The 16,989-nt window shown below is 45.0% G+C and overlaps 1 protein-coding gene across 1 annotated transcript; it reads right to left on the bottom strand.

Annotated features, from left to right (window-relative positions):
• Positions 1-382: 382 nt before the first annotated feature.
• On the bottom strand, positions 383-5,319 carry LOC139758542 (RYamide receptor-like). The gene is made up of 2 exons (XM_071680065.1): positions 4,493-5,319; positions 383-580 (listed from the first exon to the last, which is right to left on the bottom strand). Exons 1-2 carry the CDS (start codon positions 5,006-5,008, stop codon positions 383-385), a joined length of 714 nt encoding a protein of 237 aa, XP_071536166.1. The 5' UTR covers positions 5,009-5,319.
• Between the last annotated feature and the right edge of the window lie 11,670 nt (positions 5,320-16,989).

Genomic DNA, 16,989 nt, shown 5'->3' with positions numbered 1-16,989 from the left:
ATCGACCCATGTTTGTGTTAGGCTTCATGGCCATTATTATCTGTTGTGTACTTCTCACAATGATAGTTTGTCATCCTAGGATTCTCATGTGACTGGACCTCTTGTTTGTTCACATAGGTGTAATATTTCCCAAAGTTTTAATGCCGTCTTGTGTTGTGTCATTTTAATGCGCATGCGTCTGTAAGGTCTGGTTACGCCAATGTTTTGATTGCGTATTTCTTGGGTGATGACTTTCGCGCTCGGTCTGTCAACACTTCTGATGAAAAAAAGAAAAAGGAAAATGTTATACATCCATTTTTCATGACTGAACCCCCTCCCTCCCCCATTGTGTGGCTCCTGGCAGAGAAAATCGCACACACACACACACTGGTCTCCTTGGGAGCTAACACTTGCCAGGTGGGTCTAGGCTTGAGAAGACCGCCATGGGCAGGGCGATGAGCAGGGACCCTCCCCACACTAGGACGAGGATAACCTTATCCTGGGACGCGGTCACATGGGCTCGGCTAGGGTAGATGACGTCCAGATACCGACGAACACTCATGACCAGGAAGGTCAGGGCAGACGCTGACGCGGACGCCCCCTGTTTGGGGAGAGAGAGAGGGATGTGACCTGCTGGAAGGATCCCCTACAGGATGGATATATATGATGTAGTATACACGGGCGTTCGTGAGGGATGGCATGAGTAAGGAGAGCATGAGGGGAATAATGAGTAAGAATGGTGACATTTAGATGAATCATACAATAATGAGACAATTAGGTGAAATTATGAGTAAAATATTCTGAGAGTATGAATCATGTAAGTGCATGACTCACGATCCAGATTCCTTCTACTTAAAAATGGAAGGCCTCATGGATGGCTAGTACTCGGTGTAATGATTCATTACTGTGTTATAGTACATTACTCAGTGTAATGATCCATTACTCGTAATGATACATTACTCAGTGTTATGATACATTACTCAGTGTTATGGTACATTACACAGTGTAATAATAATTACTCAGTTTTATGATACATTACTCGGTGTTATGGCACATTACACTGTGTGATGATAGTTTGATGTAATGACTCATCTCACTTTAGCATCACGTTCCGCTGTAGTTATTCACCAAAACATTTCCCGCGCTAGCGACGTAGCGCCAGGAACAGGCGCAGAACGTCTTCATTTGTTCACATCCATTCTCTCTGGTTGTCAATATATGGGACCAGAAGAGTGTAGAACTTCCGCCACCCTTCCCCCGTATATTACAAATAGGCAATCTATATCTCGCAAATTGCCTTTCCTCAATCACTTAAAAAATTAGAATCCTTCATGTGATGTCATTCAAGATGGCCCCCTAATCCTACAGCAGGAGTCAAATTGCCATGAGAGAGTTAGAATCTTCGAAATTCAGTTTTAGATATTCCTTCGCAGTCAAATCTCAGCAGGAAAACCTGTTGCTATCTTAGCTACCCACAAACAGATATCTTAGTTACTCCAAGCAGATATCTCAAACATCCCAAACAGGATAGCTTAAAATGTCCCACAACAATATGGGTAACTCGAGAGATTTTGGCATTAAGACGAGAAATTACGTTACATATACTTTTCTTGGAAAGTTTGTTTATATACTCTCTGCTGCGAAGGGAGTCTATCCTTCTTTTAATCCTTCTCTTTTGTGACCGACATGACACGGACAAAACATCCCTCGATCAAAGCCAAGAAAAAATGAAAAATAAAATAAGTAATAATTCATCCCGGCTACATAGGTGTTTGTCGACATGGCTCTTAATGGACAAAATGTTATATGAAGCGGGAAAGGAAAAAGAAAGAAGAGAATTCCACAAATTCGCTGCTCGAGGAAAGAAGGTATCATAACGGTCATTCCTCGAGCGACAGATCTGCACAAGAAAACTATGGGAAGGAAATGCCAGAGGGGTGTCGCTGGACCAATCCTTGGTGGGGGGCACACAGGCAGACAGCTTACGAGAGCAGTGGCCGAACTGATGCCTGCAGAACAGGGAGAGAGCAACAGCACCACAGAAAGGAGTTGGAGAGACGTGATGCCTAGGGATTTAATGGCATGAAGCCTTTTGATTCCACTTTCGCTGATAGATATGTGGAAGGTAAAAAAAAAAACTGAGATGTGGACGGAAAACCACCCCAGAGATGTGGAAGGTACTTCAAAACGAGGTAAATAAAAACCCCTGCAGATATGACATTTTACATCTGCTCACAAGAGTATTAAGAGGGGCAGGTAGCGTCATCAACGACATAATGCAGTGGAAACCAGATTGTGTCCGGAATTAACGAGAAAACAAATGTTACTGATCATCGGACGGTCGTTATGTAATAGTTTCGCTTGCCATTTTCCTTTATAATTAATGTATTATTTAGACATGTATTACGGTAGTAAACGTGTGAGTAGCAGTAGATATTACTTTATATATTTTTTAATAATACCTATGTTTTGGTTATGTTTACCAAATCCTGTTGTTTGTCGAATACGACTTGAATAATACTTACCGGGTTTTCCCTTTGTGTTTTCGCATACTCTTAGCTTTATAGAAACAATCTTGAATAAATAGTTTTTAATCTCAAGCGTTTATCATTACAGGTTACTTGTATTACACCTGAAACTGACGGGAGTGATTCCTTGGTCATGATGAGACATTACTTATTTACCTTAACGACAGAGGGAACCATATTTGTGTTGGTCGGATGAGGGTCGTCGTCTGCTCCGTGCTCATATTCCCGTACTCTTACAACTACCAACGAAGACGTTAGTGCCAGTGGAAAGATAACAACGAGTGTTCGCAAGAGGCAACGCAGTAGTAGTATTACGCTTGACATGAAAGTTGACGTGGTACAGTGCATGCAGTACAAATGGAGAGAGAAGTGGCCGTAGATAACGCGCTGCTGTCCTCTGGCCGCCGTGCGTAACATTGCAAATACGCAGACGAGATTTATGGGGAAACCAGAGCATACGCCGCTCAAGGAGTCCATTTCTGAGGTAAAAATGATGTCATTCGTCTTTTTTTTTATTTGTTGTTGTGTATTACATGTATACATTTGATGTGGCTTGTATGTATGGTAGGTGTCGCTGCACATGTGTCAAGGACGTGTACTGTGCCAAGCTTATCATGGAAGGCGTTACCGAGAAAAAAAAATCCACATTTGTACGTCCTTTTCTCGGACACGTAACCCTGTCGTAAATTTAGGACCCGATGTATATATATATATATATATATATATATATATATATATATATATATATATATATATCAAAATGGGGAAATAATAAAAGGTCCTTCCTGACAGTTCTTCCACTTTTTGGCGACTATCGCCTCTGTTGTCCCAGTTCTGTTCATCTGTGCTTAATGATGATGATAATGATAATAATGATAATAATAATAATAATAATTACAGAATTGAACGCTTTTCGAGTGTCATATATAAACAATATCTTATGTGAATACAGTTTATGGTTTAATTACTTAAGGAGTGTCGACTAGTATCTGAGGTGAAAGGAATTTTAGTTAATGTGTCTTGAAAGTTTAATTTCTAATAATATTTCAAATTTCTTTTGCTCCAGTCACTGCTTTCACTCCAAGTTATTTTGCAGAGTTGAGAGAGTTGTTCTAGAATAAGTTATAGGAGTCTGTCGAGCAAAAGAAGATGGTGCTAGTATTAAAAAATTGTCCTTTGGGTTGATATATGCCACCAGGATGAAGCCTGGTGTTTAGTGTTATTTCCAACGCACATCCTCAACTTGTTTGCCATTTTACGTTTGATGGGATGATTGTCTTCAGGTAGTTGTGGGGGGAATCCAACATATTTCCACATGTGTCTCTTGCTTTAGACTTGCCCACGATCTGAAATTGAAAATTTGTGTGGTTTTCTCGTGGCTAGACTCGCTCGCTACCAAGCAGGTTCGTTTACAGCCTAGTTTCTCAAACCCAAAGTTTTGAGCTGTGACTAAAGCTGAAAATATTAGAGTTCTGTGAAACTGAGAAATGACAAATAACATTTTCCTGTTTAAGATGCCGGCATAAGAACGCCTCATATATATTCTGTGCTTGTTTTTGTTATGGTATACCGGCTTTCATCTTTTATTAAAAGTTAACCGGATTTTCCCGTGTTGAGTTCACAGAATTCGAACGTTTATCTGCAGTTACATAAATGATTATATACATGTATATTCTTCATTTTGATTAGATTATATTGCTAAAGTGCTTTTGTTAGCTTTACACTATGTAACATATATATGTACACTGGGAGAAATACGAAAAATGCATGGAATAAATTTAGACATTTAAGAGAAATTTTTATATGGCAAAAGTCAGTTCCAGATGAGCACAGGCTCAAGAGTTATTTAATGACAGTGGCGGCAGAGAGAAACTATCATTCATCAAGCTAGACATGCGGTGAGCGCTACGCGCTATCCCTTGTTTCATGGCGAGTAGGTCATAAGGCACTAGTTAACATGTGACATTCCCTACCCATCAGCTTACCTGAAAGTAGTTGACGAAGACGCAGAAACCGGCTCCGAAGGGCCAGTCTTGGAGAACAATGATGGAGAGGACGGAGAAGAGCACTGACAGCGCCACGTTCACAAGGTCTCCGACGGCGAGGCTCGCTGTGAAAAGGTTGTTGCCAGTGCGCAGGCTGGGCTTCGACACCAGGATGTACAGGAGAAGAGAGTTACCGAGGAGAGCCAAGACGAAGATCAACATGTACATCAAGAAGGTCCAGTGGATATGGGAGAAGTGTGAGGATATGCAGAGTCCAGTGGAGAATAAGAGGTCCATCTCCAGCTGACTGACGTTGCACATCTGGCAGTGCATGAAGGGCGGGAAGAACCGTGCTTCCTGCACATGGAGGTCCTCGTCACAGAGGCACAGAACCTCCTCAATCTCAGGGGAGAGGACTGCTCTCACTGCGGCTCTGTGGTACAGCATCGAGACCACTCTAGCAACGCTGCCTGTGGAAGTCGCACCGCCTCTGTGGGTGTTGCCGCTGCGGCCCATGCTAGGCTGCAGAGGAAGGAGAGGTTATCAGTCTTATGAGCACAGTACACAGTCATTATAAGACCCCTGGCGGAGGAACCCCTGATTTTCAGTGACCGTTACCTGGACTGTCAGCTAGACTGCCAGTTCGACCGTCTGCTGAACGGTTTGGCGGAGCAGGTACTGTGTCTCAAGTCCACCTTTCTTTTCCTCTCTCTGTCTGGGAGGCTCGAGGGATGAAAAGGGAAAGAACGATAGATAATTTCTTAGCTGTTGTCAGTAACTTCGCTCCGAGCGGGGATTCCTCTTAAGCTCCCGTTTTCTGTTATGCGTTATTTCTACCTTAACCTGGAAATGAAAATGATGGTATTTGGTGATGCCTTCCTTTCAAATGGACGACAAAGAATTATAATTAACATATTTTCTACAGTACCTGTCTGTATCTACTCTTAGGGAGATTTCTTTTTAAAAACGGGTATAATAGTGTTTAAGGGTGTCCATCACTTAAACCTGACGAGTGTCTGGAAAATATTGCAAGATTGGCGCATTCGGACTGTACATAATGAGAAGAGTAACAGCATGCCAAGAAACTGCTGAACGTATAGCTTATTACTGTGTGTATTCCTCCGTATGTCAACGATCCAGAGCAAAAGTACAATATTTAGGAAGCATTAAAACGCGTCCTTCTCAGAGATGGTAAAGTCATGGGGGATTTCAGTTATGGAGGGACGGACATGGAGGAATTTAGATTCCCATGGTGACGGAATCATGGAGACAAGTTATTTTTTTTCTATGTGTTTAAACAGGAAAAGTTTCTATACCTATATTTCATGAAGCATCATAATAGGATGAGAGGACTTGTACATCGACCTTGCCGGATTTTGAGAATATTATATATATGATGAACCATTTATAAGAATGTGCCATGTAATGCTTAAGGTTGATCATGTGGTCAATGTGGAAGTGAAAGGAACAGAGCTGAGACGATACCTGAAAATGGGGATTTGATCGTGTAAACTACATAGACGTGAGCAGTATCTTTGGTGACGTAGACTGGGAAACGATGTTCAGTTTTCAGTCTGGAACAGTTCGTTCCCAGAACCTACCCGTTCAGTACAGTCAGAGGCAAGCTGACTAAACAAATTGGAAAGTACTGGACGATAAAAACAAATATAAACACATGTACTGTAGTGGTGTTATCGAGGATAAAACCCGACGGTGTTGTCACAAAAGGCAACACGATAGCTCATAGAAAGACCTGCCAAACCCCTGGTCACACGTTAGCATCAAGAGGTTTGATTACAGACTCGAGTTGGAGGTCAACCGTGACACGGCCCTGAGTCAGGATTCCTGCCTAGGACACCCATGTGGACCAGGATCTGTTGGGAGACTGAGCTGCTGCCCCTTGTAGTGTGAGTCCAGCAGATGACAGCCGAGGTCTTGGCCAGGAACTGCAGATGGGACGGAGATGCAGACGCCTACAAAGAGAAGTCAGTATCGCCCTCCACCTTATCTGCAGGGTACGAGGAACCGCCTGGACACACGTGGCGGCCAACACCATATAATAGTATATACAGTGACCTCATACATCAGGAACTCGGACGACACTTGCAGCAGTAGTGAGTACACTGCTCCGTGGCGTCGTACACCAGCCACCCCCGCAGTCACACCACTCAGGAAGAGTTAAGTCAAACCCCCAGCAGGAGGGAGGACCTAGAAAGACTAACTCTGGAACCCATAAAGGCTGTGACGCCACCACAAGCAGCCTCGTACTTTACAGACGGCTCGGAGGACCAGGCAGAAGGATGGTATAGAGCGGCCTGCCACACTCGAGGCCAGACTTTTCTCCGGAGACTGACGGACGTCTGCTCCACTCCACAGACACAACTGATAGCGATAGCCAAAGTTCTGCAGCACGCTGCGACTCCACGACAGCCATACAAGCACTGCAACACTCGCATCTAAGAGACTTCACACCCAGAACCTCCATCCTCGTGACGCTCTAAAGCGTCCACCTTCAGGAGCGCCAGGTCGTCCTCCATTGGATCCCCAGCCACGTACGGATGGAGAGGAATGGGACTGCGGACGAGGCAGCCACACGTCTCGCAACCATACAAGTTCCTCGACGTCTTCAACGATGGTGCCTAGTGGTGCCTGGTAGCCAGGACGGTGACACCACCACACGCTGATAAGACTTGGCCGAGACAGACCCAAGTCAGTCGTCTGTTTAGGATACAAATACAGTTGGCAGATTGTTGATGAAGTCGGCGGGGAATGTGGGTAGTGTCAGGAGCCAGCAGCAAGCTCACTGGAACGCTACAGTTTGAGCTGCCAAGTGACCACATGCTGCTAGCGGCATTCACCAGTCTGCAGGGCCGCCCAACCTCACCACATGCAGGCTGCACCCTCACCACATGCAGGCTGCACCCACACCACATGCAGGCTGCACCCTCACCACATGCAGGCTGCACCCACACCACATGCAGGCTGCACCCTCACCACATGCAGGCTGCACCCTCACCACATGCAGGCTGCACCCACACCACATGCAGGCTGCACCCACACCACATGCAGGCAGCACCCACACCACATGCAGGCTGCACCCACACCACATGCAGGCTGCACCCTCACCACATGCAGGCTGCACCCTTACCACATGCAGGCTGCACCCTCACCACATGCAGGCTGCACCCTCACCACATGCAGGCTGCACCCACACCACATGCAGGTTGCACCCTCACCACATGCAGGCTGCACCCTCACCACATGCAGGCTGCACCCTCACCACATGCAGGCTGCACCCTCACCACATGCAGGCTGCACCCTCACCACATGCAGGCTGCACCCTCACCACATGCAGGCTGCACCCTCACCACATGCAGGCTGCACCCTCACCACATGCAGGCTGCACCCTCACCACATGCAGGCTGCACCCTCACCACATGCAGGCTGCACCCTCACCACATGCAGGCTGCACCCTCACCACATGCAGGCTGCACCCTCACCACATGCAGGTTGCACCCTCACCACATGCAGGTTGCACCCTCACCACATGCAGGCTGCACCCTCACCACATGCAGGCTGCACCCTCACCACATGCAGGCTGCACCCACACCACATGCAGGCTGCACCCACACCACATGCAGGCTGCACCCTCACCACATGCAGGTTGCACCCTCACCACATGCAGGCTGCACCCTCACCACATGCAGGCTGCACCCTCACCACATGCAGGCTTCACCCTCACCACATGCAGGCTGCACCCTCACCACATGCAGGCTGCACCCTCACCACATGCAGGTTGCACCCTCACCACATGCAGGCTGCACCCTCACCACATGCAGGTTGCACCCTCACCACATGCAGGTTGCACCCTCACCACATGCAGGCTGCACCCTCACCACATGCAGGCTGCACCCTCACCACATGCAGGCTGCACCCTCACCACATGCAGGCTGCACCCACACCACATGCAGGCTGCACCCTTACCACATGCAGGCTGCACCCTCACCACATGCAGGTTGCACCCTCACCACATGCAGGCTGCACCCTTACCACATGCAGGCTGCACCCTCACCACATGCAGGCTGCACCCTCACCACATGCAGGCTGCACCCTCACCACATGCAGGCTGCACCCTCACCACATGCAGGCTGCACCCACACCACATGCAGGCTGCACCCTCACCACATGCAGGCTGCACCCTCACCACATGCAGGTTGGACAGTGTTCCCAGCAAATGAGGGTCCCATGAAGTACTGCGTTTTTGGCTCTGGAGGGAGGGGGGGGGGCACTCCGAGCCTGACTACGTCCACCGGTTATGCAATCGTCTCTTCCTCCGGTCTGCCTGTCGTGTTTAAATCAACTGGTGGAATCCGAGGATATGCCTCGTAGGCGGAATCACTGAGCGGGCCGCCATAGGCAAGGACCCGTGTCGTAAAAAAATGTGCGACAATCTTCACATACAAACAAATAACTCCCCACTGCTGTACTGGCCTCTCCACACACACTGCTAGAGATGACTGTACTGGCCTCTCCACACACACTGCTAGAGATGACTGTACTGGCCTCTCCACACACACTGCTAGAGATGACTGTACTGGCCTCTCCACACACACTGCTAGAGATGACTGTACTGGCCTCTCCACACACACTGCTAGAGATGACTGTACTGGCCTCTCCACACACAGTGCTAGAGATGACTGTACTGGCCTGGCCTCTCCACACACACTGCTAGAGATGACTGTACTGGCCTCTCCACACACACTGCTAGAGATGACTGTACTGGCCTCTCCACACACACTGCTAGAGATGACTGTACTGGCCTCTCCACACACACTGCTAGAGATGACTGTACTGGCCTCTCCACACACACTGCTAGAGATGACTGTACTGGCCTCTCCACACACACTGCTAGAGATGACTGAATGCTTTCAGATCGGAAAGTTGTGACAACTTATAGATAACCTCACCAGCCACGTGAAAAGGAGATAATAGACACCCTGAAAAAAAGCGGAATCTAAGAAAATAAACAGTTATCTGGTCATTTTAACAAAATGTGTATATAATAACAACTGCTATCAAGGCACACAGTGCACTATAGTGACATATTTGTAGTGACATTTGAAAATCTAATGCAGGGTAAGACGATGAACACCGTCTTCCCAGATTTTCTAAAAGGCATTTGACAAAGTATGGAGTGTATTGCTATATTCTAATGTCATTGCCCTTAACGCTATCACATACAGCAAACGTACTCATCAAGTTTCCAGAAGAGATAATGAAGAACGCCCTCTGAGGCAGTGAACACCTGTAGGAGACTGCGCGCCGTCAGGAGGTGCAGCAGTGAGCTTCAGGGACACACTGCCTACTTCAACAAAGTTAGGACCTCTACTGAACTTAGACTGCTAAAGAGAGGAGGGAGGTCTTTCCTTAAACGAATTATTATTTTCCCTGGGAATAATTATTGATTTATGATATAGTTCCAGAAGTTAACTTGTTTTATTCCTCTGCCCACCGATGACAGCGAGACTTCCCGGCACTGGAATCCCTGCTCGGCCTTGGGTAACTATCAGTACATACCCCCATCAACAAGATTTTTAATCTCTTGATTAATCTTTACATTAATCTTTATAGTCCAGAAGTGGCACGGCGGAGGTGGAGAGGCTATTGTGTTAGCGACCCAGTTTGCTCAGCCGAGTTTGTTGATCCTCCCTAACGAATTTTTCTCATTGCATGTAGGTAATTTCATCAATTACGAGCGAAATATTTGTCTCCTGCCAATAATTTTATCAATCACGAATGAAATATTTCAATATTTCAGTCTTCTCGTAATGTATATAACACCAGCTGTGTAATACAGAGGGATGGATTATGCCGGCTTAGAGGTCCAACTGGTCTTGTGTTGGATTAAGGTAAGAATATTCAGGAAAATGGAAGGTTAGGGAAAACGTTTGACCTGAAGAATCAGTGGGATCTAAAACTGAAATGCGAGGGGAAGTTACAGGGTAGATGAGCTGTCCAGCTAGCGAAGATAGTGCTCAAATCAGAGGTCGCAGAGGAATATCGAAATATGATTGGCTTTTACGTTAATGACATCATACAACACCAGCCACGGACGGTAGACCGCGTAGGGCCGAACTGTAACTTTGTTATACATCAAAGCCTTGAGCATGAGTGTAATTTGCTTATATATGTTTTTAGATGTATGGTTATGTTTATAACAAAATTAGTCGTCTTTGTAGATATTAATAGAGCACTTTGGAGGAGAGACGAAAATATGACCCTCCGGAGTAACGGTGGCCAGCCACATCATTATGCTCGATAGAGTCAGGTGAAATCATCAGTTTACACAGATACTTAATAATAGTGACGGACAGAATGTATAGCACAATGGTGGGAAAACGAGAACACTACAATATGCAATGTTTTAAGACGAAACCGACTCATTCTCTCCATATATCCAAACCATTTCTACACACCCTCTTCTGCTCTCTCAACCACACTATTACCACACATCTCTCTTACCCTTACATTACTTACTCAATCAAACCACCTCACACCACATATTGTCTTCAAACATCTCATTTCCAACACATCCACCCTCCTCCGTACAATATAATATAGGAGCAATACATGTCTTAAATACTTGCAATATATATATATATATATATATATATATATATATATATATATATATATATATATATATATATATATATATTTATTTATTTATTTATTTTGCTTTGTCGCTGTCTCCCGCGTTAGCGAGATATCGCAAGGAAACAGACGAGAGAATGGCCCAACCCACCCACATACACATGTATATACATACATACACGTCCACACACGCAAATATACCTGCCTATACATCTCAATGCACACACACACACACACACACACACACACATATATATATATATATATATATATATATATATATATATATATATATATATATTTATATATATATATATATATTTTTTTATTTTTTTATTATACTTTGTCGCTGTCTCCCGCGTTTGCGAGGTAGCGCAAGGAAACAGACGAAAGAAATGGCCCAACCCCCCCCCCCCCCCATACACATGTATATACATACGTCCACACACGCAAATATACATACCTACACAGCTTTCCATGGTTTACCCCAGACGCTTCACATGCCTTGATTCAATCCACTGACAGCACGTCAACCCCGGTATACCACATCGCTCCAATTCACTCTATTCCTTGCCCTCCTTTCACCCTCCTGCATGTTCAGGCCCCGATCACACAAAATCTTTTTCACTCCATCTTTCCACCTCCAATTTGGTCTCCCTCTTCTCCTCGTTCCCTCCACCTCCGACACATATATCCTCTTGGTCAATCTTTCCTCACTCATTCTCTCCATGTGCCCAAACCACTTCAAAACACCCTCTTCTGCTCTCTCAACCACGCTCTTTTTATTTCCACACATCTCTCTTACCCTTACATTACTTACTCGATCAAACCACCTCACACCACATATTGTCCTCAAACATCTCATTTCCAGCACATCCACCCTCCTACGCACAACTCTTATCCATAGCCCATGCCTCGCAGCCATACAACATTGTTGGAACCACTATTCCTTCAAACATAACCATTTTTGCTTTCCGAGATAATGTTCTCGACTTCCAAACATTCTTCAAGGCTCCCAGAATTTTCGCCCCCTCCCCCACCCTATGATTCACCTCCGCTTCCGTGGTTCCATCCGCTGCCAGATCCACTCCCAGATATCTAAAACGCTTCACTTCCTCCAGTTTTTCTCCATTTAAACTTACCTCCCAATTGACTTGACCCTCAACCCTACTGTACCTAACAACCTTGCTCTTATTCACATTTACTCTCAACTTTCTTCTTTCACACACTTTACCAAACTCAGTCACCAGCTTCTGCATTTTCTCACATGAATCAGCCACCAGTGCTGTATCATCAGCGAACAACAACTGACTCACCTCCCAAGCTCTCTCATATACAGCAGACTGCATACTTGCCCCTCTTTCCAAAACTCTTGCATTCACCTCCCTAACAACCCCATCCATAAACAAATTAAACAACCATGGAGACATCACACACCCCTGCCGCAAACCTACATTCACTGAGAACCAATCGCTTTTCTCTCTTCCTACACGTACACATGCCTTACATCCTCGATAAAAACTTTTCACTGCTTCTGACAACTTGCCTCCCACACCATATATTCTTAGTACCTTCCACAGAGCATCTCTGTCAACTCTATAATATGCCTTCTCCAGATCCATAAATGCTACATACAGATCCATTTGCTTTTCTAAGTATTTCTCACATACATTCTTCAAAGCAAACCCCTGATCCACACATCCTCTACCACTTCTGAAACCACACTGCTCTTCCCCAATCTGATGCTCTGTACATGCCTTCACCCTCTCAATCATACCCTCCCATATAATTTACCAGGAATACTCAACAAACTTATACCTCTGTAATTTGAGCACTCACTCTTATCCCCTTTGCCTTTGTACAGTGGCACTATGCAAGCATTCTGCCAATCCTCAGGCACCTCACCATGAATCATACATACATTAGATAACCTTACCAACCAGTCAACAATACAGTCACCCCCTTTTTTAATAAATTCCACTGCAATACCATCCAAACCTGCTGTCTTGCTGGCTTTCATCTTCCGCAAAGCTTTTACTACCTCTTCTCTGTTTACCAAATCATTTTCCCTAACCCTCTCACTTTGCACCCCACTTCGACCAAAACACCCTGTATCTGCCACTCTATCATCAAACACATTCAACAAACCTTCAAAATACTCACTCCATCTCCTTTTCACATCACCACTACTTGTTATCACCTCCCCATTAGCCCCCTTCACTGAAGTTCCCATTTGCTCCCTTGTCTTATGCACTTTATTTACCTCCTTCCAAAACATCTTTTTATTCTCCCTAAAATTTAATGATACTCTCTGACCCTAACTCTCATTTGCCCTCTTTTTCACCTCTTGCACCTTTCTCTTGACCTCCTGCCTCATTCTTTTATACATCTCCCACTCAATTGCATTTTTTCCCTGCAAAAATTGTCCAAATGCGTCTCTAATAATCTTACTTCTTCATCCCACCACTCACTACCCTTTCTAATCTTTCCACCTCCCACACTTCTCATGCCACAAGCATCTTCTGTGCATGCCATCACTGCTCCCCTAAATACATCCCATTCCTCCCCCACTCCCCTTATCTCCTTTGTTCTCACCTTTTTTCATTCTGTACTCAGTCTCTCCTGGTACTTCCTCACACAAGTCTCCTTCCCAAGCTCACTTACTCTCACGACTCTCTTCACCCCAACATTCTCTCTTCTTTTCTGAAAACCTCTACAAATCTTCACCTTAGCCTCCACAAGATATTGATCACACATCCCTCCAGTTGCACCTCTCAGCACATTAACATCCAAAAGTCTCTCTTTTGCATGCCTATTGATTAAAACGTAATCCAGTAACGCTCTCTGGCCATCTCTCCTACTTACATACATATACTTGCATATATCTCTGTTTAAACCAGGTATTCCCAATCACCAGTCCTTTTTCAGCACATAAATCTACAAGCTCTTCACCATTTCCTTTTACAACACTGAATATATATATATATATAGGGAGGTGAATGCAAAAGTTTTGGAAAGAGAGGCAAGTATGAAGTCTGTTGGGGATGAGAGAGCTTGGGAAGTGAGTCAGTTGTTGTTCGCTGATGATACAGCGCATGGTGGCTGATTCATGTGAGAAACTGCAGAAGCTGGTGACTGAGTTTGGTAAAGTGTGTGAAAGAAGAAAGTTAAGAGTAAATGTGAATAAGAGCAAGGTTATTAGGTACAGTAGGGTTGAGGGTCAATTCAATTGGGAGGTGAGTTTGAATGGAGAAAAACAGGAGGAAGTGAAGTGTTTTAGATATCTGGGAGTGGATCTGGCAGCGGATGGAACCATGGAAGCGGAAGTGGATCATAGGGTGGGGGAGGGAGCGAAAATTCTGGGAGCCTTGAAGAATGTGTGGAAGTCGAGAACATTATCTCGGAAAGCAAAAATGGGTATGTTTGAAGGAATAGTGGTTCCAACAATGTTGTATGGTTGTGAGGCGTGGGCTATGGATAGAGTTGTGCGCAGGAGGATGGATGTGCTGGAAATGAGATGTTTGAGGACAATGTGTGGTGTGAGGTGGTTTGATCGAGTAAGTAACGTAAGAGTAAGAGAGATGTGTGGAAATAAAAAGAGCGTGGTTGAGAGAGCAGAAGAGGGTGTTTTGAAATGGTTTGGTCACATGGAGAGAATGAGTGAGGAAAGATTGACCAAGAGGATATATGTGTCGGAGGTGGAGGGAACGAGGAGAAGAGGGAGACCAAATTGGAGGTGGAAAAATGGAGTGAAAAAGATTTTGTGTGATCGGGGCCTGAACATGCAGGAGGGTGAAAGGAGGGCAAAGAATAGAGTGAATTGGATCGATGTGGTATACCGGGGTTGACGTGCTGTCAGAGGATTGAATCAAGGCATGTGTATGGGGGTCGGTTGGGCCATTTCTTTCGTCTGTTTCCTTGCGCTACCTCGCAAACGCGGGAGACAGCGACAAAGCAAAAAAAAAAAAAAGGGGGTGACTGTGTTGTTGACTGGTTGGTAAGGTTATTTAATGTATGTATGACTCATGGTGAGGTGCCTGAGGATTGGCGGAATGCGTGCATGGTGCCATTGTACAAAGGCAAAGGAGATAAGAGTGAGTGCTCAAATTACAGAGGTATGAGTTTGTTGAGTATTCCTGGTAATTTGTATGGGAGGGTGTTGATTGAGAGGGTGAAGGCATGTACAGAGCATCGGATTGGGGAAGAGCAGTGTGGTTTCAGAAGTGGTAGAGGATGTGTGGATCAGGTGTTTGCTTTGAAGAATGTATGTGAGAAGTACTTAGAAAAGCAGATGGATTTGTATGTAGCATTTGTGGATCTGGAGAAGGCATATGATAGAGTTGATAGAGATGCTCTGTGGAAGGTATTAAGAATATATGGTGTGGGAGGAAAGTTGTTAGAAGCAGTGAAAAGTTTTTATCGAGGATGTAAGGCATGTGTACGTGTAGGAAGAGAGGAGAGTGATTGGTTCTCTGTGAATGTGGGTTTGCGGCAGGGGTGTGTGATGTCTCCATGGTTGTTTGATTTGTTTATGGATGGGGTTGTTAGGGAGGTGAATGCAAGAGTTTTGGAAAGAGGGGCGAGTATGAAGTCTGTTGGGGATGAGAGAGCTTGGGAAGTGAGTCAGTTGTTGTTCGCTGATGATACAGCGCTGGTGGCTGATTCATGTGAGAAACTGAAGCGGAAGTGGATCATAGGGTAGGGGGAGGGGGCAAAAATTCTGGGGGCCTTGAAGAATGTGTGGAAGTCGAGAACATTATCTCGGAAAGCAAAAATGGGTATGTTTGAAGGAATAGTGGTTCCAACAATGTTGTATGGTTGCGAGGCGTGGGCTATGGATAGAGTTGTGCGCAGGAGGATGGATGTGCTGGAAATGAGATGTTTGAGGACAATGTGTGGTGTGAGGTGGTTTGATCGAGTGAGTAACGTAAGGGTAAGAGAGATGTGTGGAAATAAAAAGAGCGTGGTTGAGAGAGCAGAAGAGGGTGTTTTGAAGTGGTTTGGGCACATGGAGAGAATGAGTGAGGAAAGATTGACCAAGAGGATATATGTGTCGGAGATGGAGGGAACGAGGAGAAGAGGGAGACCAAATTGGAGGTGGAAAGATGGAGTGAAAAAGATTTTGTGTGATCGGGGCCTGAACATGCAGGAAGGTGAAAGGAGGGCAAGGAATAGAGTGAATTGGAGCGATGTGGTATACCGGGGTTGACATGCTGTCAGTGGATTGAATCAAGGCATGTGAAGCGTCTGGGGTAAACCATGGAAAGCTGTGTAGGTATGTATATTTGTGTGTGTGGACGTATGTATATACATGTGTATAGGGGTGGGTTGGGCCATTTCTTTCGTCTGTTTCCTTGCGCTACCTCGCAAACGCGGGAGACAGCGACAAAGTATAAAAAAAAAAAAATATATATATATATATATATATATATATATATATATATATATATATATATATATATATATATATTAAAAAAGGGGGTGACTCTATTGTTGACTGGTTGGTAAGGTTATTTAATGTATGTATGACTCATGGTGAGGTGCCTGAGGATTGGCGGAATGCGTGCATAGTGCCATTGTACAAAGGCAAAGGGGATAAGAGTGAGTGCTCAAATTACAGAGGTATAAGTTTGTTGAGTATTCCTGGTAAATTATATGGGAGGGTACTGATTGAGAGGGTGAAGGCATGTACAGAGCATCAGATTGGGGAAGAGCAGTGTGGTTTCAGAAGTGGTAGAGGATGTGTGGATCAGGTGTTTGCTTTGAAGAATGTATGTGAGAAATACTTAGAAAAGCAAATGGATTTGTATGTAGCATTTATGGATCTGGAGAAGGCATATGAT

The sequence above is a fragment of the Panulirus ornatus genome, chromosome 30 (genome assembly GCF_036320965.1).
Source record: "Panulirus ornatus isolate Po-2019 chromosome 30, ASM3632096v1, whole genome shotgun sequence".
In the NCBI taxonomy this organism is placed as follows: domain Eukaryota; kingdom Metazoa; phylum Arthropoda; class Malacostraca; order Decapoda; family Palinuridae; genus Panulirus; species Panulirus ornatus.
The sequence above is the reverse complement of the archived record's forward strand: the minus strand, read 5'-3'. Positions and strand labels throughout refer to the sequence as shown.

Bases quoted from the DNA above. Each gene is read 5' to 3' on its own strand.
- LOC139758542 (XM_071680065.1), bottom strand. From the start codon at position 5,008: ATGGGCCGCAGCGGCAACACCCACAGAGGCGGTGCGACTTCCACAGGC. The intron at 581-4,492 runs GTAAGCTGATGG...CTCCCCAAACAG, and splicing joins TCTTCGTCAACTACTTTCAG to GGGGCGTCCGCGTCAGCGTC.